Genomic DNA, 17,288 nt, shown 5'->3' with positions numbered 1-17,288 from the left:
AGGAAGGTCATGACCCAGGGCAAACACGTCTCGACTTGTAAGATATGATCTTCAGAAGTGCACAAAGGCATTACCATACGGTTATTCATATGCATTTTTTTTTTTTAAAGATTACTTATCTAGAGCTTTCAGTAAGAAAATGTATTTCATTTACATCTGTAAAACAAGTTTAATCCCCAGCTAAAATAGGTCCTACATGTGCAGACTAAAAACATAAGGAATGTCCAACAGCATTTAAGTGGGACTGAATCTACAAGAGGCAGCACAGGTAAAAAAAAATTAAAGTGAGAAAGACCGGCCAGCAAATCAGTCAGGTGTTTATCCTTCAGCTAAAGCACTTAGAGAGAGACTGAAAAGAATAAAAGCAACTAAGAGACATCTAAGCCCTTTGCTACACAAAGACAAGACTAATCCTTGCCCCTTTTGTGGGTCTCAGTTCTAATAAAACAGATTTTAAACAAAGGCCTGGAAGCTGTATGATGCATTCAGTCTTAAAAAGGAAACTTAAAATCACCCCCCACCACGAACCACAAAACATAATATTCAAATGATGCAGAGGGCCCCTGATGCTGTCCCAAGATGGCAGTTTCAGAGTCAAGACTGAACATGTGTCCTCAACTCGCTCAAAACATGCAAAACATGCTTGGAATAGAAGTAGGGCAGGAACACAGACTCAATCAAAATCTACAATACTGGGGGGAGGGGGTGGAGAGGGATGGAGGCCACAGACAGAATTTTCATCTAAACTTAGACTTTCATTGTCTGTATTAAACCTTAGCCTTTGTATGCACAGATCCAGACTCCTGGACGCCATCTGAGCAACTGCAAAAACCTTCCAGATCAGTAGATCATGAGACTAACTGAATTCAGGCAAGAGATTCATCAGAGGTCTAGCTCAAAAGTAGTATGTGACAGAGGTAAATCAGTTATGGAAATTAAAAGTTAGTTGCTGTAACTGTAGCACGCAAATTAAAAAAAAATAAGAGACAGGAAAAAGTCAAAGAAAGCAGACACTTTTTAGGAAAAAAATTGTTTAATCCAAAACTCAAAATTTCAACGAAAGTTTAAAAAGTTTCAAGACAATATAGAGCATTACTAAGTACAGTTTAAGACATCTCATCACTTAGAAGGCTTGTAGTCCGAAAACCTCAGTCCTTTTCCTAGCTCTGCCTCTGGATGACTTTGGGTATGCCTTTTTGCCCTATTTTCTCTTTGCCTCAAATGGCCCATCAATATAATAGAGATAATACTTAGCTAGATTTGTAAAGCACTTTGAGACCCAAGATGAAAAGGGGTAATTATTTTCAAAATTATTTGTTTCTTCAGAAGAAATGGAGATTTTTCAGTGTTCATCACGCTATTTTGCTGACTTCAATGGAATTCTATGTAAGTTACATGGGGGCTCTGCTATACACAAGGATTATTTACATTCTCAAGAGAACAAAACAGGGCTCCAAAGTATGTAACAAATTCAACAAAACCTACCATTCCCAGGATTCCCAGGCCCAACAGAGGAGTTGTAGCTACATTACAGCTGGGAAACAGTAGAGAGGAAAACAAGCTAGGGCATTTTAAGCTTCTAGGCTGGATATTGAATAAAGACTATTTGCTCTTGTTTGGTCCTTACAGCTTTTTAATATGGATTAAGGGATGACTGTAATCCTTCCAATGATAGGGACTAGGGAGGTCACATAGTAAGGTAGACCCTGCTTTCAGGTGCACAGATATAAACCCAGAATAATTCAACTAAGAGTTACTCTAAATGTGCACCAATAAAAGTGCATCAATATAAGCGTAAAAAGGATTGAATTTTTTCTCCTTTTAAAAAATGTAGTGTCCCACATACTCACACTCAGCAATGCTGATGCATCAATATGCTGCATGGGGACTGCACCAAACAAGGAGTATGTTCCCCCACCCAGTATAATTTTCATAAAGCTGCAAAAAACAGAAGTCCCAAAAAGAAGTGAGGCTGGGGGGCCTTTGGGGGTACTGGAAGAGCATCTGCAAGGGTGCCCAAGAGCATCTCCTTAAGCCGGACATTTCATAACACTGAACAAATTGTACGTCCAGCTTAGCAAGGGGATGCTGCGATGGTCTTTCACCCTCTGAGCCGATTGTTAGCTTTTCATAGGAACCAGCAGGGAAGCACATGTGAAACCTCTGTGAGGCTGGTGAGCGTCCCCATGCCTTGTGTGACTCTGCATGTAGATGAAGCAGCCTCTTAGGCTTTCAGAGCTGCTGCTGCTTAGTTCTCAGAGAAGTCCTTTTCTCCGGCTTGGCTCCCTGCTGAGACAGCCCCTTTCAATCTTTCTATCCCCCCCAGTCTCTTCTCCTGCACAACACAGGGAAACTTGATTGAAATAAAGACCCAAGAGAACATGGTTTATTTTCTTCTCTTCAATCCATTTTAGAAAAGCTTTTTAATTAGTGTTAAAAAGATGCTAAACTAAATGCAATGTTTTTCCGTCTTCCTGAACTAGTAATAGATCCCACTTTTAAGACACTGCTCAAAAAACAAACAAAACCCCCCAAACCTATGAATCATGGAATGCAACAGGGAGTTTAAAGCAAACTTGGAGCCGATTATAGTTCTTTAAAATCTTTTTAAAATTTTTGTGAAGTAAATGTAAAAGTGAACAAGCCAGAAAGCTCAGTAACCCAAAGGCAAGTGTCTGACTTGCATTTTCAGTCCCACATGAGAAGTGCAAAGACTAAATACAGTCACAATGGGGAAAGGGGGAGTCTGGGAGGCAGCTTTCATAAGCCAATTTAACAGAGAGCCATGCATCTTGGTGCATAATAATACAGCGGCCCAGAAATGCCCCTCTTCCATACTCACTTTACCCATAATAGTTGTGGGAAGCTGTTTGCAGATTAAGAGTACATACCGTGAGTGATGTGACAACACTGTGTGAATATGTAATCTTGGCATATATAACAACTCATCACTACAAATATGTACTGCTGAGACATTATGCCTGTCTCCCACACCCTATGTTTGTGGTTTCAACTGCTTTGTGGTTCCTATAGCTCTAGAGCTGTGTCAAACTATACTATGCATATTTCATGTCTTTTTGACATAGAAATAAAGTGAAAAGACCTGTTTGACAGCGGTGCATGAGATGAATGTTGCCTCTTCAGCTATTCAATAGCAATTCTCATCAGTGCTTTGGATGTGCCTGGTAAGGGTCAGGGCATTCCCATATTTATTAGGGCTGAGTCTGAACCTCAGTTCTGCAGAGGCTTACGTACTTGCTGGCTTCACTTAATGCACATAAGCAGTTCCACTGCTGCTGCTTACAAATTAACCATGTACTTCAGTCTGCAAAATCATAACCAAACAGTGAAAGCAGTAGCTAGTTCAGAATAATTATTAATTGTGGAACTACTGATCACATAATATTGCCTGTTAATTATTTCCTCTCTCAAATTCCCACTTCTCTTGCCTGAACTTTGTTCCATAGGAAAGTTCTGAGACACTCTCCATCCCTTTGTTTCCCCAAATCAAAGTCCCACATTACAAACATCATCCTTCAGAGAAGAGGTACCCATCATGGTGTGGGGGAAGGATGTCCCTCTCCTGCCCTAGTTTGTGTCTGAAAAAAAGAAGAAAAACGAAAAATTCTCCACTCCATGCACCATAGCAGGTGTGTGAAGAATACGCAAAGCATCAGAAACATGCTACAGATCATCTCTACAATATGCATGATCAAACCAAAGACCTTCACCCTCAACAGTACCTGAAATATCAGAGTAACAATCCCTAGGAGCAAATATAAAGGTCAGAGACCCAAGCACTACATCTTGGCCTATGAGACCTACTGTGCTAACAGGAGTTCACCTAGCAGTGAATCATAAGCAGTGTACATGCATACAAATCCAAATATATTTTTTGTCTTCCTCCAGTAAACCATGGGCTGTTAGTATTAACTTCCATTACTAATTCCACATTAATAACTATAGTATAAATTAAGAGATATTAGCAACAGTAGTTGCAAGGACAGTTCTTTTTTAATCCAGTTAGCATTAATGCATCAGGGACCTGGCTATCATTCTTTCTATGAGATCTTTAATGGTAATGAAGCTTCTTGCGGAAGTGGAAATGCATTCAGTTTATCTAGGAACACAAATCTTATATACCCATTTCTTCTGATTTTAAGTTGTTACTTTCATAGCCATGTTAGAAAATTATGAAAGGTATAACACTTATGGCATTATGAAAAGACCCTAAAACAATAAATTGGCAAGAAACCAGTTTCCAACTATAAGGAAGCCTGGATGCAGTATCAAGTACATAACTCCTTAGCTCAGAACCAAGGTAAGAAATGCTAACGTCAGGATAATTCCATACAATTTAATAGTAAATAGATATTTTAAAAAAAATCTCTCCAAATGCTAGAAAGAACTGAAACAATCCATCTTCTCATTGGATGCTATATATTTTAATAATTTAAATAAATTATTTTCTTAGCAATTTATACAGATAAGAAAAGGTCTCTATCCAAAGCAGCTTACCAAAGGCATTGAAGGTTACAGGCGTACAGATGGGATAGAGTGGGGAAAAAAAGGGGGTGGGGTTGCTTTCTATGTTAAGAGACAAAATATACATCTTCTATAATCAAGACAGAATCAGAGGAGGGCTAAACCAAGGTACTGTGGGTAAGGATAAGGGGGGCAGGGGGGAAAGGGATTTGGCAGTGGAGGTCTACTATAGACCACCACACCAAGAGGATGAGCTAGAACTGGAGTTCTCCAGACAGCTCTCAGAGGCTGTACAGTCAAGAGCTATGGTTGTCATGGGTGACCTAAACTACCCTGACATCTGCTGGGAGGAGCAGTCAGTTGAATCTAACCGCTCACATAGGTTCTTAACATGCATAAAGGACTTCCAGCTAACGCAGGAGGTATACGATCTGACTAAAGGAAAAGCCTTGTTGGACTTGGTGTTAGCTACAGGGGATAACCTGGTGGGGAATCTGCAGGTACAAGGTAACCTAGGGGATAGTGACCATCAATTGGTTGAATTCACTATCCGGTGAAGGGTGGGTAAACTAACCAGCAGGGGTGAAGTACTAGACTTCAGAAAAGCTAACTTTAGTGCGCTCAGGAGGCGTTAAAGCTCAAGAACATTGGTGAAATGGGGGTCCAGGAAGAGTGGCTGTTCCTCAATAGAGCAATTCTATGGGCACAGAAGGAGACAACCCCACTGCGCATAAGAGGGTGTAAAGGAGCCAAAGAGCTCTCAAGGCTGAACAGGTAAGTCCAGGAAAGCTTAAGAGGAAAGAAAGAGGTATACAGGCTGTGGAAATCGGGTAGCTACCAAGGAGAAGTATACCTCCCTGACTCGCACTTGCAGGGAATCAGCTAGGAAAGCCAAAGCAGGATTAGAACTTAAGCTGGCAATAAAAATGTACGGACGACAAAAAGTCCTTCTTCAGGTATATAGGGAGCAAAAGGAAGGTGTAGAGTAGCACAGGACTCCTACAGGACAAAACAGGGCTATTGGTGACAGAGAGAGGGGACAAAGAAGAGCTCTTCAACGAGTTCTTTGCATTTCTATTCCTAGACACAGACCAAGACAAATCTCCCAGTTGGATCACAGACAGACACAGGAGGGACACCAGCCCACCAACTGTTAGCACAGACTTAGTGAAAGGGCACTTGGAAGAACTGGATGCATTCAAATCAGTGGGCTCAGATGAACTTCATCCAAGGGTGCTGAAAGAATTGGCTAGTATCATAGCAGAGCTGCTGGCACGGCTGTTTGAGCACTCATGGTGCTCCAGTCAGCTCCCAGAGGACTGGAAAAGGGCCAGTGTGGTCCCTATTTTCAAGAAGGGGAGGAGGAAGGAATCAAGAAACTACAGGCCATTTAGTCTCGCTTCTATCCTGGGGAAAACTCTGGAAAAAATCATTAAGGATCACATAAGGAGCCCACCAGGGGAAATGATGCTAAAAGGAAATCAGCATGGATTCATTGCAGGTAGATCCTGCCTGACTAACCTTCTTTCTTTTTATGACCAGGTCACAAAACACTGAGACACAGGAGTCAAGGTAGATGTCATCTACCTAGACTTTAAGAAGGCCTTTGATATGGCATCTCATTCTGTTCTCGTAAATAAACTGACATGTTGTGATGCAGATGATTACATGGTCAGCTGGGTGGCAAATTGGCTTAGGGGATGCACCCAAAGAGTAGTGGTGGACGGGTCGATATCGACCTGGAAAGATGTGGGCAGTGGAGTCCCACACGGCTCAGTCCTTGGACTGGTGCTATTCAATGTCTTCATCAGTGACTTGGACGAGGGTGTGAAGAGCACCTTGTCCAAGTTTGCAGATGATATCAAATCATGGGGCAAAGTTAAAACACCAGAGGGTAGGGAACAGATCCAGGAGGATCTGGACAGATTGGAAAAAATGGGCAGAACAAAATAAGGATGCCACTCAACGAAGACAAGTGCAAAGTGCTGCACCTGGGCAAAAAGAATGACCAACACACTTACGGACTGGGGGATGACCTTCTCAGCAGTGGAGTCACAGTTGACTCCAAGATGAACAAGAGTTGTCAATGTGATGAAGCGATCATCAAGGCTAACCGCACTTTATCATGCATTAGCGGATGCATGACAAACAGGTCCAGGGAGGTGATGCTTCCCCTCTATGCAGCACTCATCAGGCCACAGCTGGAGTACTGTGTCCAGTTTTGGGTGCCACACTTCAAGAGGGATGCAGAGAACCTTGAGAGGGTTCAGAGGAGGGCTATTCGTAAAGGCTTGCCTGCAGGCCTCTGACCATACAAGGAGAGACTGTGGGACCTGGATCTCTTCAGCCTTTGCAAGAGAAGGCTGAAAGGTGATCTTGTGGCTGCCTATAAATTCATCAGGGGAGGGCAGCAGGGAATAGGAGATGCTCTGTTTACTAGGGCACCCTCTGGAGTAACTAGCAACAATGGCCACAAATTGATGGACAGCAGATTTAGGCTGGACATTAGAAAGAACTTCTTCACAGTAAGGGTTGCCAGAATCTGGAATGGGCTTCCGAGGGAGGTAATGCCCTCTCCTACCCTGGGGGTCTTCAAGAGGAGACTGGACAAGCACCTAGCTGGGGTCATCTGACCCCAGTGCTCTTTCCTGCACAGGGAAGGGGGTCAGACTTGATGACCTACTGTGGTCCCTTCCGACCCTAACATCTATGAATAGCCAGAAAGAGTGCTAGAGAACAGAAGAAATGCTTTCTTCCTGCAATACACACCAAATAAAGGTGGCAGTTACAAGGTCATTAACATTTCTTCATGTCAGGAAATGCAAGTACAAGGACCCTTTGAAACCAAGTTGTAACTAGGAATGATCTGTCAGCCTTTAGTACCATTCTCTACTGCAGCCCTTCCCAACCCCTATCTGCATTAGTCTGTGGGGATTTCAACTGAAGCACACAAGCTCTAAAAATCCATGCTCAATCAAGAAACCTTAAATACAATTAAGAAAACTGTCTTTTTTCTGTTTAAATGAGAAAATAAAGAATGGTAAAATTAGACTGGAGGAGGGGCGCAGGTTGGGGGGAGCGGGGCTTACGTCTTTGGGGAAAATCAGTGACCAAAGAGAGTTTTCATCTTCATCCTGTAAACTTGACACGTTCAAACTGCTGCTTTCTTAGGGCGGTTTAGTGTTTTGGGGTTATATTGGAAATATTTCAATATTCAATGGTCAACTCAGAGACCAATATCTTTATTCAAGCAACAGTACTTGGACACACCTTCAGCAATGGTCTGTCAGCAAAGTATGAAAACCTCTACTGCAAAAGGAGTCCTAACAAAAGAGAATGCTCTGTTACTACCAAAACACTTACGTGAGGAGGAGCCTTTTTTAGCAATACAAGAAGGGCCTGCAACACCAAGTTGGAGAACCGTGGTCCAATTGGAACATAATCTGAAATGAAAAAAGCACCGATTTAAAAAAAAATATTTTTCTTTTTTATAGATTATGGACATATGCACATCTAAACTTCTAGGGTGCCTATACATGATCAGAGAGGCTGCCCCAACACTAATTCCAGTGCAGCACAGTGGACTTGATTAAGTCTGCTGGAGCGTGGCAGCTACCGCACTCCAGCAGCCTCCTGCTTCTCGTGTATCAGCATCCCTGCACTTCAAAATGGTGGGGGGGAGTACTTTATCTAAAGCTTGTTTAATAATATTCATCTAAAGTGCCCCCATCACCATTTTGAAGCATGTGGATGCTGATATACAAGACACTTTGGACATTTTAATTAGAGCAGCTCTCAGGGCCGTTTTAATTAAAAGCACCACCCCTCCCAGCATGTGCATCAATGCCCCTAGATTTTACAGTAAACATCAAGAATCGAACTTTTCCCAAATAAGAGCTGGGAAAAAAGTTATTGGTCTTAAAAGCATTTTCCCCTCATGCACCAGTTTTACAACTAGGGAAATCCTTTCAACATCATTTTAGAAGATGAGGTGCTACTACTGCTAGAAATTAGATTTCAGATGCCTACCTTTCCTAATTCAGCCATCAATAAAATCATGTCTTAATCAAGTGGGACAAACTTCAGTAAAAAGGGGAGGTATATTTAAGTTTATATTGTGCTCAGATTGACTGAATTGAAATTCCAAATTTTCTTCTTAAATGACAGCAGGTGATTTAAGGAAAACCTTCATACTCAGCCTTTGAGTCCAATGAAACAACAGAAAAAAAGATTTTTAAAATTTGTGTTTCCCAAATGGCAAAGACACAAAACACAATGTGATTAAGCTTCCTTATGGATAAGTAGCCTCTCTTTCAAAACACAACTGCTACTCCAGAGTTTTAACATAGTGCCTGAGTGCCCCAAGTGCAGTGGAACAAGGGCAGAGCAGTGCCACTGGCTGCACTGCTGCCAGCATGGCAGTGGATGGCCTGGCAGTGCAGCCACTTCTATTTTTCTGGTCCACCCCCATCTGGGATAACATCCGGGACTGGTACCCTGATGCAATGTGCCCACCCTCACCCTTTTTTTTTTTTTTTTAATGTTACTGTGCTATCTAGAATGGCTCAGGAACTGTCCTAGAGAACGCATAGCTAAAAAATAGTTTGACATCTTGTGGGCAAACTAGTCAGAAGACAAAGTGGAGCCCAAATCTAATTCACTTAGATGAGCTATGCTTATGCCACAGAAGCACATTAACCAAGTTTTTCAAATTCCATAGGTTTATTATAAATATGGATACTGGGAAAATCCAGTTGTACAAAACACAAGCATTTAAAAAAAAGAACTAACAGTACTGAAAAGACACTATTAACAGGTAGCTAGAGTCAAGTGTCTAAACTCCTGTGAAGGCTACAGTTCAGACATACACTCTTATGCTTATCAATTTCCATCGGCTGCCCCTGAGCCAGTAGTTCTTAACCTTTTTAGACTTGAAGCACCCCTCCAAAACTTTTCAGAATGTAGCAGCACCCCATTACAAAAGCTAATAAAATATACTTAGTGTTGTAACATTAGCATTATAATGAGGGGTGCATTATAATACATCAGCCCATATTGCATCAGCACTGATGAAAGGAAAATTTACATTATTGGAAACCTGCTTTTTTTTGGCTGATGTGGCCAAGTGTTGCCAATAAATGCTGTGTGCATGCATACAGTCAGCCCAACAGCTTGGAGATCAGCATCTTGCTAGTAAGTCTGTTGGGAGGGAAGAGGTGTATGTGTGGGGAGGAAATTGAAGCCCCCGTGGTGAGAGATGGAGTCAGACTGGGGCTGTGGCAGGTACTGCCCAGCTGGGACAGGGCAGGGAGTGAGACGGAGCTGTGTGCAACTTGTCTGGGGTGTGGGGGGAAGCAGCTCCTGCTGCTGCATGCACCTCTGGGGGAGGCACGTGCCCCCTGGATCCGTCTGCAAGGTAAGAAGAGGCTGCCGATGCAGGATGGGGCTAGGGGTGGTGTTGGGTTCTTCTCTGTGAGCAGGATGGGCTGGGGCTGTACTTAGCAAGCGGCAGCAGTACTGGGAGGGGGCTAAGGGGTGGGCTTCAGCCACCCCAGAATCAGCCGTAGCCCCTCTGTAACCTCCCTCCTAGCACCACTGTTACCCACCCCAAGTGCAGCCCCAGCCCAGCCCTCCCGCCGGAAAAAGCCTGGCACCAGCCTTGGCTCCAGCCTGCCCACGCCCTAGGCACAGATCCGGGGGGCACATGCTCCCCATTTCTCCCCCAGGGGTGCGCACAGAGGCAGGAGCTGCCCCCCACCGCCCTGTGCTCGCCCAGTGCTCCTACAGCAATAGTTCCTGGCCACTAATGGGATTTGGGAACTACTGGGCAAAGTTCTTTTTTAGTAACCCCAAGGCAATTCTCCCTTCCCTGGTGCTGTAAGCTCTTCCCAGTTTAGCCCTGATGTGTCTCCTGAAAACCAAAAAGCACATGAAAGTTTTACCCATGGTAGTGACAGCTTGCAGATGGATGCTTCTGCCACAAGGTAGAACTACTGTTGATTTTCAAGAGTTTTGATTTTCAAGAGGTCATCAGAATCAAACCAGAAAGAGCTGCTGCAGAAGCAGCACATTTGTCTGTATAATCTAATGTGTTAATGCACCTTTCTGTAGTCACGCTGAAAAGCAACAGCAGCAATATGATGCCCTGATTCAAAACCACTGCTCTAGGCATCTCCAAGCTTTCAGAACTGCCCTTTGGAGGTGCTTAATGCTCCTCATTCTCTATAAAAAGAAGCTGAAAGCTTGCACCCAAACTTCTCTTTAGTGTCTGTGGAGTCTCTACATTCTAGGATCCTAGGTGCCCAACCAGGTCATTCTGAAATCACCCACCTGGACCAGGTGCTCTTAAAGTTAGGTGGGGCCACATATAAGTCAAAGTGCTTGCCATGGCTTTTTGAATCAGCTTCATAGCCAACTCTCAGACTTACCTAAAAGTCTTTCAATGTCATCTACCACCACACAGCTGAGCTGGGATTTGTATGCATCATCAAAAATCTATATAAAAAAATATATTTTATTGGCACAAATCTCAACTATAAGAATATAGCATTTGTGATGACTCATTTTACTAATTTTAAATTAGCACCAGGATTACATATGCAAAAACATCACTTTTGTAGTAAAAACAAAAATGTTTAATCGTATGTCTCCAAAAGAAACTGGACTTTATTCACTAAATAAATAAATATTTACTTGAGGCCAAAAAATCATAGCCAGTTAAGGTTGGTGATGGTGGTGCTGGAGTTGTACCGCATTTCAGTTGCTCCATTATAGCTGTTCACATGTCAGCTTAAACCCCCTATAAGTAGCAGCCCACCTGGGGCAAGCCTAGTTTTGAAAGATAGGTAAAATTATTTGGGTTTAAGCTTCTACTCACCCCATGGTAGGAGCAGGCATGTGAAATACCACAGAGAAGCTGACACCCTGCCTTTTAACCCATCAATTGTACATATATATGTTGAATTGGCATTTAATATTTTGCCATCTCTCAAAATCTCTCCAAAGCTCATTTTAGCTCACTTACACCAGCAGAAAGTTACTGCATTTGTTTATAAGCAAGCAATATGCAAGATGAACAGCAATATTTTCCATTACATTTCACAACAGAATAGCACAATAAAGCAGACAGCTGTACAAAAATGATAAGTGATATATCACTTCTTTCCCTCAATACAAATCTTTCTTCATTCAGTTTTATCTAAGAAACAAAACTGACCTTATTCTTATATATAAAAATTGGAAGATGGAGAGATTTAAAATAGGAAACTGGCATCTCAAACGGACTCAACCAGTGATGTCTGATCAATCAAACTACTTTGCAAACATAAAGGAACACTTTGTATACATTTAAATTATGAATTGAAAGATGAGTTGGTGTCCACAAATTTAAGTACTATCCTCTTTTCTGGCAACACCTGCATTGTGCAAGTCTCTCAGTTCACAAACGGAGCTGTTGGATCAATGCCTGCATCAACAGCCACACAGCCTTCTGAACAAATAATGAGGCAGGGGATTTATATTCAGTGCAGAGAGCACAACCTCTCAATCTCATGTTGGAGAGCCTGGGAATCAGATTCAAGTCAATTACAGTAATACCCATAAATACCTTCTTTATAGCTTGGCACTTAGCAGTTTCAGAAAAGCCAATCATCTTATCAGGAGAACAGATCTTGATAAAGGGGAAGTTGGATTCTTCTGAAATTTTTGCTGCTAAGGCAGTCTTCCCACTGTGTGGGGGACCTGTACAAAAGGAAGAGAAATTAGTGAAAAACAGAACCAATAGTTGCTTAGGTATTAAATGAATTTTATTGAACTGTTTTCATGCTCTTGTTCATTTGACTTCTGTGAATGCTGTAGCAAAAAAGCTGGCTGGTGGAACTCCACATAACTATGGAAAAAAATTGCAAACAGCTGCACCAAAATCCTAAATTAATATGGTATCATGAACATACCATACATTATGAGCTCAATTCAAATGAATCAATAATGTAATTTAAGGTACTGGTCAAGAACAGCAAACTGAAAAAAATAAGCAATAAATAAAAAATTATTCTTGGGAACTGTTCAGAGAAGCTGCAAGTAAAACACAAAACAAACACAAACCAAATAAGGTAACTATAACCCGTTTAGGAAGAAAACAATAAAGGGGTCAGAGAGTATTAGTTATGAGCATTTACACCATTTTGATGTTCCTGTAATGTTGTCTCTCAAAACTACAGAAGTCAATTTTATTATCCAAAGCAACATTTATCCATCTAATCACATTTTCAAGTAGTAATCATGTTTTTCATTTTGATTAGTGGTTTTTAGTTTCATGTCTGGGTATCTAGTACAATTACGGTATTCACAATTACAGAACCATACATTAATTTCTCTAAATTTACCTTCCAAAAGAACGCTAACCAATGGAGTTCGGTCACTGTTTTTGGTTTGTTGGACAAGCAATTCCCCATCTTCCAAAACCCTTGTTACAGGGTCACCCCACTTGATAATACCATTCATAATATAACTTGCATAATCTTCCTGGTTGGTTCCAAAAGCCTATATTTGGAGAGAAGAAGAAATTATCATCAGGGGTAAGAATCAATGGAAAAACAGGGCAGAGGCCACTAGACATTAGGGGTGTGCAAAGTGGGCCATATTCAGTTCGGATTCATCCAGAATTGTGGACAGTACTTTGATTCATTGATTCAGATCACTGTCCCCGATTTGATTTGGTCATATCCAAATCTGAAGATTCGATGCTGATTTGAAGAATCAATGATTCGGACAGATACAGCTTTAAAAGTTTTTTCTACATACCTTGAGGTAGCAGGCATGGCTCTTGATTGTTGCGATACTGGGGCACATGGAATGTCCCCCAGGAGCACAGGGGGCCCTCCATGTATTTGGCAGCAAATCTGGAAGTGGACCAGAAGTACTTCCTGTCCACTTCCAGGTCTGCCGGGGAGCAAACCTTTGCACAGCCCTACTAGACATCAGTAGAGTGACAGGCAATATAGTGGACACTTTCAATAATGATTAAGATACCTCAGTTATTAAGATCATCAGTATCAGTATTAAGACATTTCAAACATCTCAGCTAAGTAAGGAGTTAAAACACTAGACATGACAAGGACAGAGCAGGATGTTTTAAAGGATTTTACTACACTAAAAGCTCTGGTAACCAGCACCTTACAAGCCAGCATGCTCCGTTAACCGGCATTCCAGCTTGTAAGGTAAAGTGAAACCAGAAGTGCCCACTGTGGCACTTCCAGTTTCTCCAAGCCCCTGTGGCCCAAGGCAATGCAGCTTGTGCTGCTGAGCCCCCACAGCCTGGGGGCATAACAGGCTGTGCAGGGCCCGCCTGCTGTCCCACAGGGCCCACAAGGCCTGCAGGAGGATTGGTGATGCCCCAGATGCAGCAGGAGAAGCGGGGACCGAACAGGCAAGGATGCCTGTTTGGGCCACTCAATTAACTGGCATATTTTGTTATTCGGTATCCCCCATTCCTGGGGGATGCCGGATAACAGAGCTTTTACTGTATAAGTTATGGAGTATTCTGTATATAGTAATCTCTGGAATCTGATCACCAGTTGTATTATAAGATTATGAATAGGGGTGGACTGATAGAGATTTTGGGGGCCAATACCGATAGACGACTTTTAAGGAGGCATATTGGCCAATACTGATCCGACTTCCGATACAGCTGCACACGTCTAGTAAGTAAGTCCGTTGTGATGGAAGGGTGGGGGAGGGAAGGGCTGTTTGACAGGGTTGAATTTATGATGCCATCATAATGATCCCAAAGTCCAAGCTGTGGCTATACACCATTAAATGTAGTAGTTATATGAGGGATCAGCTATTCTAGTCCTGCACTCTCCACTTTATTTTATGGGTTAGGCAGTAAGTACTTACTGGCTTTATATCATTCTCTAGAGAGGCAAAGAAGTCTCCTCTTGTCACTTGCAGACATTCTGCCTTCTCCATATCTACCTCAACTTTGGTGCTGGCCTAATATAGACAAAAGAAAATACGTTAAAAGAACAGCAACAGATCACAGGTTACACTTTGTTCCAGACATCCATCAGCCTCCATTATTCAGAGGATTTGACGCACATGCCATACACCAAAAAACACAATATGAAAATATTCTACATTAGTACTCAACATCTGTTTGGCACAGGCTGCTACCGATTTTCACTTCCAAAGTGAATCACAACTCTACTTGCTCTTAAAGCCCATATCAGACCATTTAGCAGCAGTAGTCTTATTTTACTAGTTGGGAAACTAAAGGCACATAGTTCAGAAGACTGAACCTGTAAGATGTTCATCTCACAAGAAGATAGCCTAGTGTGTTACCCAAAGATACAGAGATAGTTAATGCTCAAACTGGAAAAACAAATCAGGAATAGAACAGGATAAAATATATTTCAGCAAACAACATTTGCTGAAAAATGTAGTTTTGGTTCCAAAGCTATTTGCAGTTTCAAGTTAAATTCTCTTTTGGCTGAAACATATTTTGGGCACTAGATTCCACAACTCTCCAAAGCCATCAATGGCAATGTACCCTCTATTTGATACCTCTATGGTTAGAGCATTCATTTGGGTTGGAAGACATGTAAGCTCAAATCCATCCTCTGCTTGAGATCTGCACCCATCTCCCCCATTATTCATGGGGATGCCACAGCCAGACCATCTACGAAGGTAGGGTCTTTTTCAATCTCTCCTGTTAATACTATTCTGTTTTACTGGAAACACCCCACCTCCCACATAAGCATCCTAGTTTTCCTCTGGTCTCGATGACTTAAAGTGAATCCACAAAGGAGGATTAAGGGAACACCTCTGGAGAGCACAAAACAGCCCAATAGTTGATACATTCTTCTGGGAAGTGGGCACCCTGGGCTCCAGTCTTTGCTTCTTGAATGTTATATACTTTTCCCATACACATTCACTGGACTAAAACCAAACCAAAACAAAAAAATCCTAGGAGCAGAAACTGGACCTCAGGTCTCCACTCTTCCAGTTAGATGATGCGAGTATTACCTTACACAGTCATGTACCTTCTTGCTTGTTCTTTAGACCCCATGAATTATGCGCACTTGGTTGCCCAGCTTCTCTCTCAGGCTAGATATCAGGAGGCACTACTTCACTGTCAGGGCGGCTAGGATCTGGAACCAACTTCCAAGAGATGTGGTGCTGGCTCCTACCCTGGGGGTCTTTAAGAGGAAGCTAGATGAACATGCTGGGGTGATTTGACTCCAGTACTCTTTCCTGTCATAGCAGAGGGTCAGACTTGATCTGCTCAGGTCGCTTCTGACCCTACCAACTATGAAACTATAACAAGAAGAGTAAAAAGTAACCCCTCACCCCCAACTTTTCTCTAATCTGGTGGTTTAGATACTATCCTAAGAAGAAGGAAATATGGATTTCATTCTCCTTGGCTTGAAGAAGGCCTAAACCCCAGCTATCTGTCCTGGGTGAGTGCTCTGCCCAGTAGACTCTTATACAAAGGCAGCCACCATGCCACCCCTACTTTCAGCCACATTTTAAAAGAACAATTTTCAGTTATTTGCTTTCGAAAAATACTTGCAGGAATTTACCTTCAAGAGGGGGTTCTGGGCTCTGGATCCTGAGGCTCCTTCTTTAGACACTTGATTCTGTTGCTTAAAGCCCAAGAGGGATGGGGTTTAAAACACCCATCTGCTTAGTTTTCCTACTGGCTAGCTCTGAGCTGTTCCCCCAGTCAGGATACAGGCTGTATAGATCACCCTTCCAGATGCCTGACTCTCCTCACATGCTACAAAGGGAGCCTAGGCACTTAGCTCTGGGTTTTAGATTCTACTCTGGGCACAGGTGGAATAGGAATCACTCATCTAAAATTTAGGCATTATAGTACACAACCTGTAGATGCTCCAGTCTATTTTTGGTCAGGCCCTGGAGCTCTTAGATCCTAGCTTGGTGCTCCGGTCATGCCGCTCCCTCCTCAACAGTAGTATTTACATGGGAATCTTAAAATTTTAGATTTCTATTTGTTTCTCCTATATATACACACACATATATATGGCTTTGCTAATTCCTAAGAGCCTATTATCTTGCTCTTGGATCAAACTGCCTTCTGGAAACTGACACTATCAATATGGTTTAGAAGAGCCAATAAGTGGAAAATTTCACATCCAGGCCTTTCCAAGAAGAATTGCCATTTCAAGGTGACAAATGACTCCCTTTCCTTCAACCTCAATTCACTGCCCTCTAAATAGGCAACCTTTAGAAATGGGTGATGAAGAGTGTATATTTCTGACTGGTAGGGACACAAGAGGCTTCTCTCATCATTTGAGAACGGATGCTTATATGCAACAAAAAGCAAAAATGGTGCTGATAGGTCACACTGTGTTGCCAACACTACTGTTAGTACATTTTAAGCTTCTGTCAAATCATTTTCAGGAAAACTCTTTCATAGGCTGCAGAATGTTTTCATCAAACAGTGAAATGCAAAGCTCCTTCATTTATGAGGATTAGCTCGTAGGTTTACAGTACTTTGAAACCTCGATCGCCCTGGGCATCAATCAGGAATTATAAATGGATTTGGGGTGATTTCTCACACCTTAAGACCATATAGATAAAAGATTCAGTTTTTGCCACTGGCACTACTGCCACAGTTATTTTCAGATCCTGAGCCGTGGTTTGCAGACACAAAGAGAAGGATTAAGTACAAAAGCAGGCAGAAGTGAACAGATCTGCAAAAGAAAATGTATTTAATGGTAAAGTGATAGAATAGTAGCCAACTCTGAGAGAACAAGTGGCATAACAATGACTCCTTTTCA

The 17,288-nt window shown here is 42.2% G+C and overlaps 1 protein-coding gene across 2 annotated transcripts in view; it reads right to left on the bottom strand.

Annotated features, from left to right (window-relative positions):
- The window catches only part of NSF (N-ethylmaleimide sensitive factor, vesicle fusing ATPase), a 117,171-nt gene that overhangs the window by 10,421 nt on the left and 89,462 nt on the right, over positions 1–17,288 (bottom strand). For both annotated transcript variants that reach the window (XM_090044744.1, XM_090044743.1), the window contains 5 exons: positions 14,383–14,478; positions 12,870–13,026; positions 12,092–12,225; positions 10,914–10,980; positions 7,849–7,928 (listed from right to left, as the gene is read on the bottom strand). In XM_090044744.1, the coding sequence (XP_089900870.1) occupies positions 7,849–7,928; positions 10,914–10,980; positions 12,092–12,225; positions 12,870–13,026; positions 14,383–14,478 (534 nt within the window). The remainder of the gene's footprint in view (positions 1–7,848; positions 7,929–10,913; positions 10,981–12,091; positions 12,226–12,869; positions 13,027–14,382; positions 14,479–17,288) is intronic.

The sequence above is a fragment of the Crocodylus siamensis genome, chromosome 4, assembly GCF_052110815.1.
Source record: "Crocodylus siamensis isolate JL-2025a chromosome 4, ASM5211081v1, whole genome shotgun sequence".
Classification (NCBI taxonomy): Eukaryota; Metazoa; Chordata; order Crocodylia; family Crocodylidae; genus Crocodylus; species Crocodylus siamensis.
Note: the sequence above shows the minus strand (reverse complement) of the source record. Positions and strands in the feature narration are given on the sequence as shown.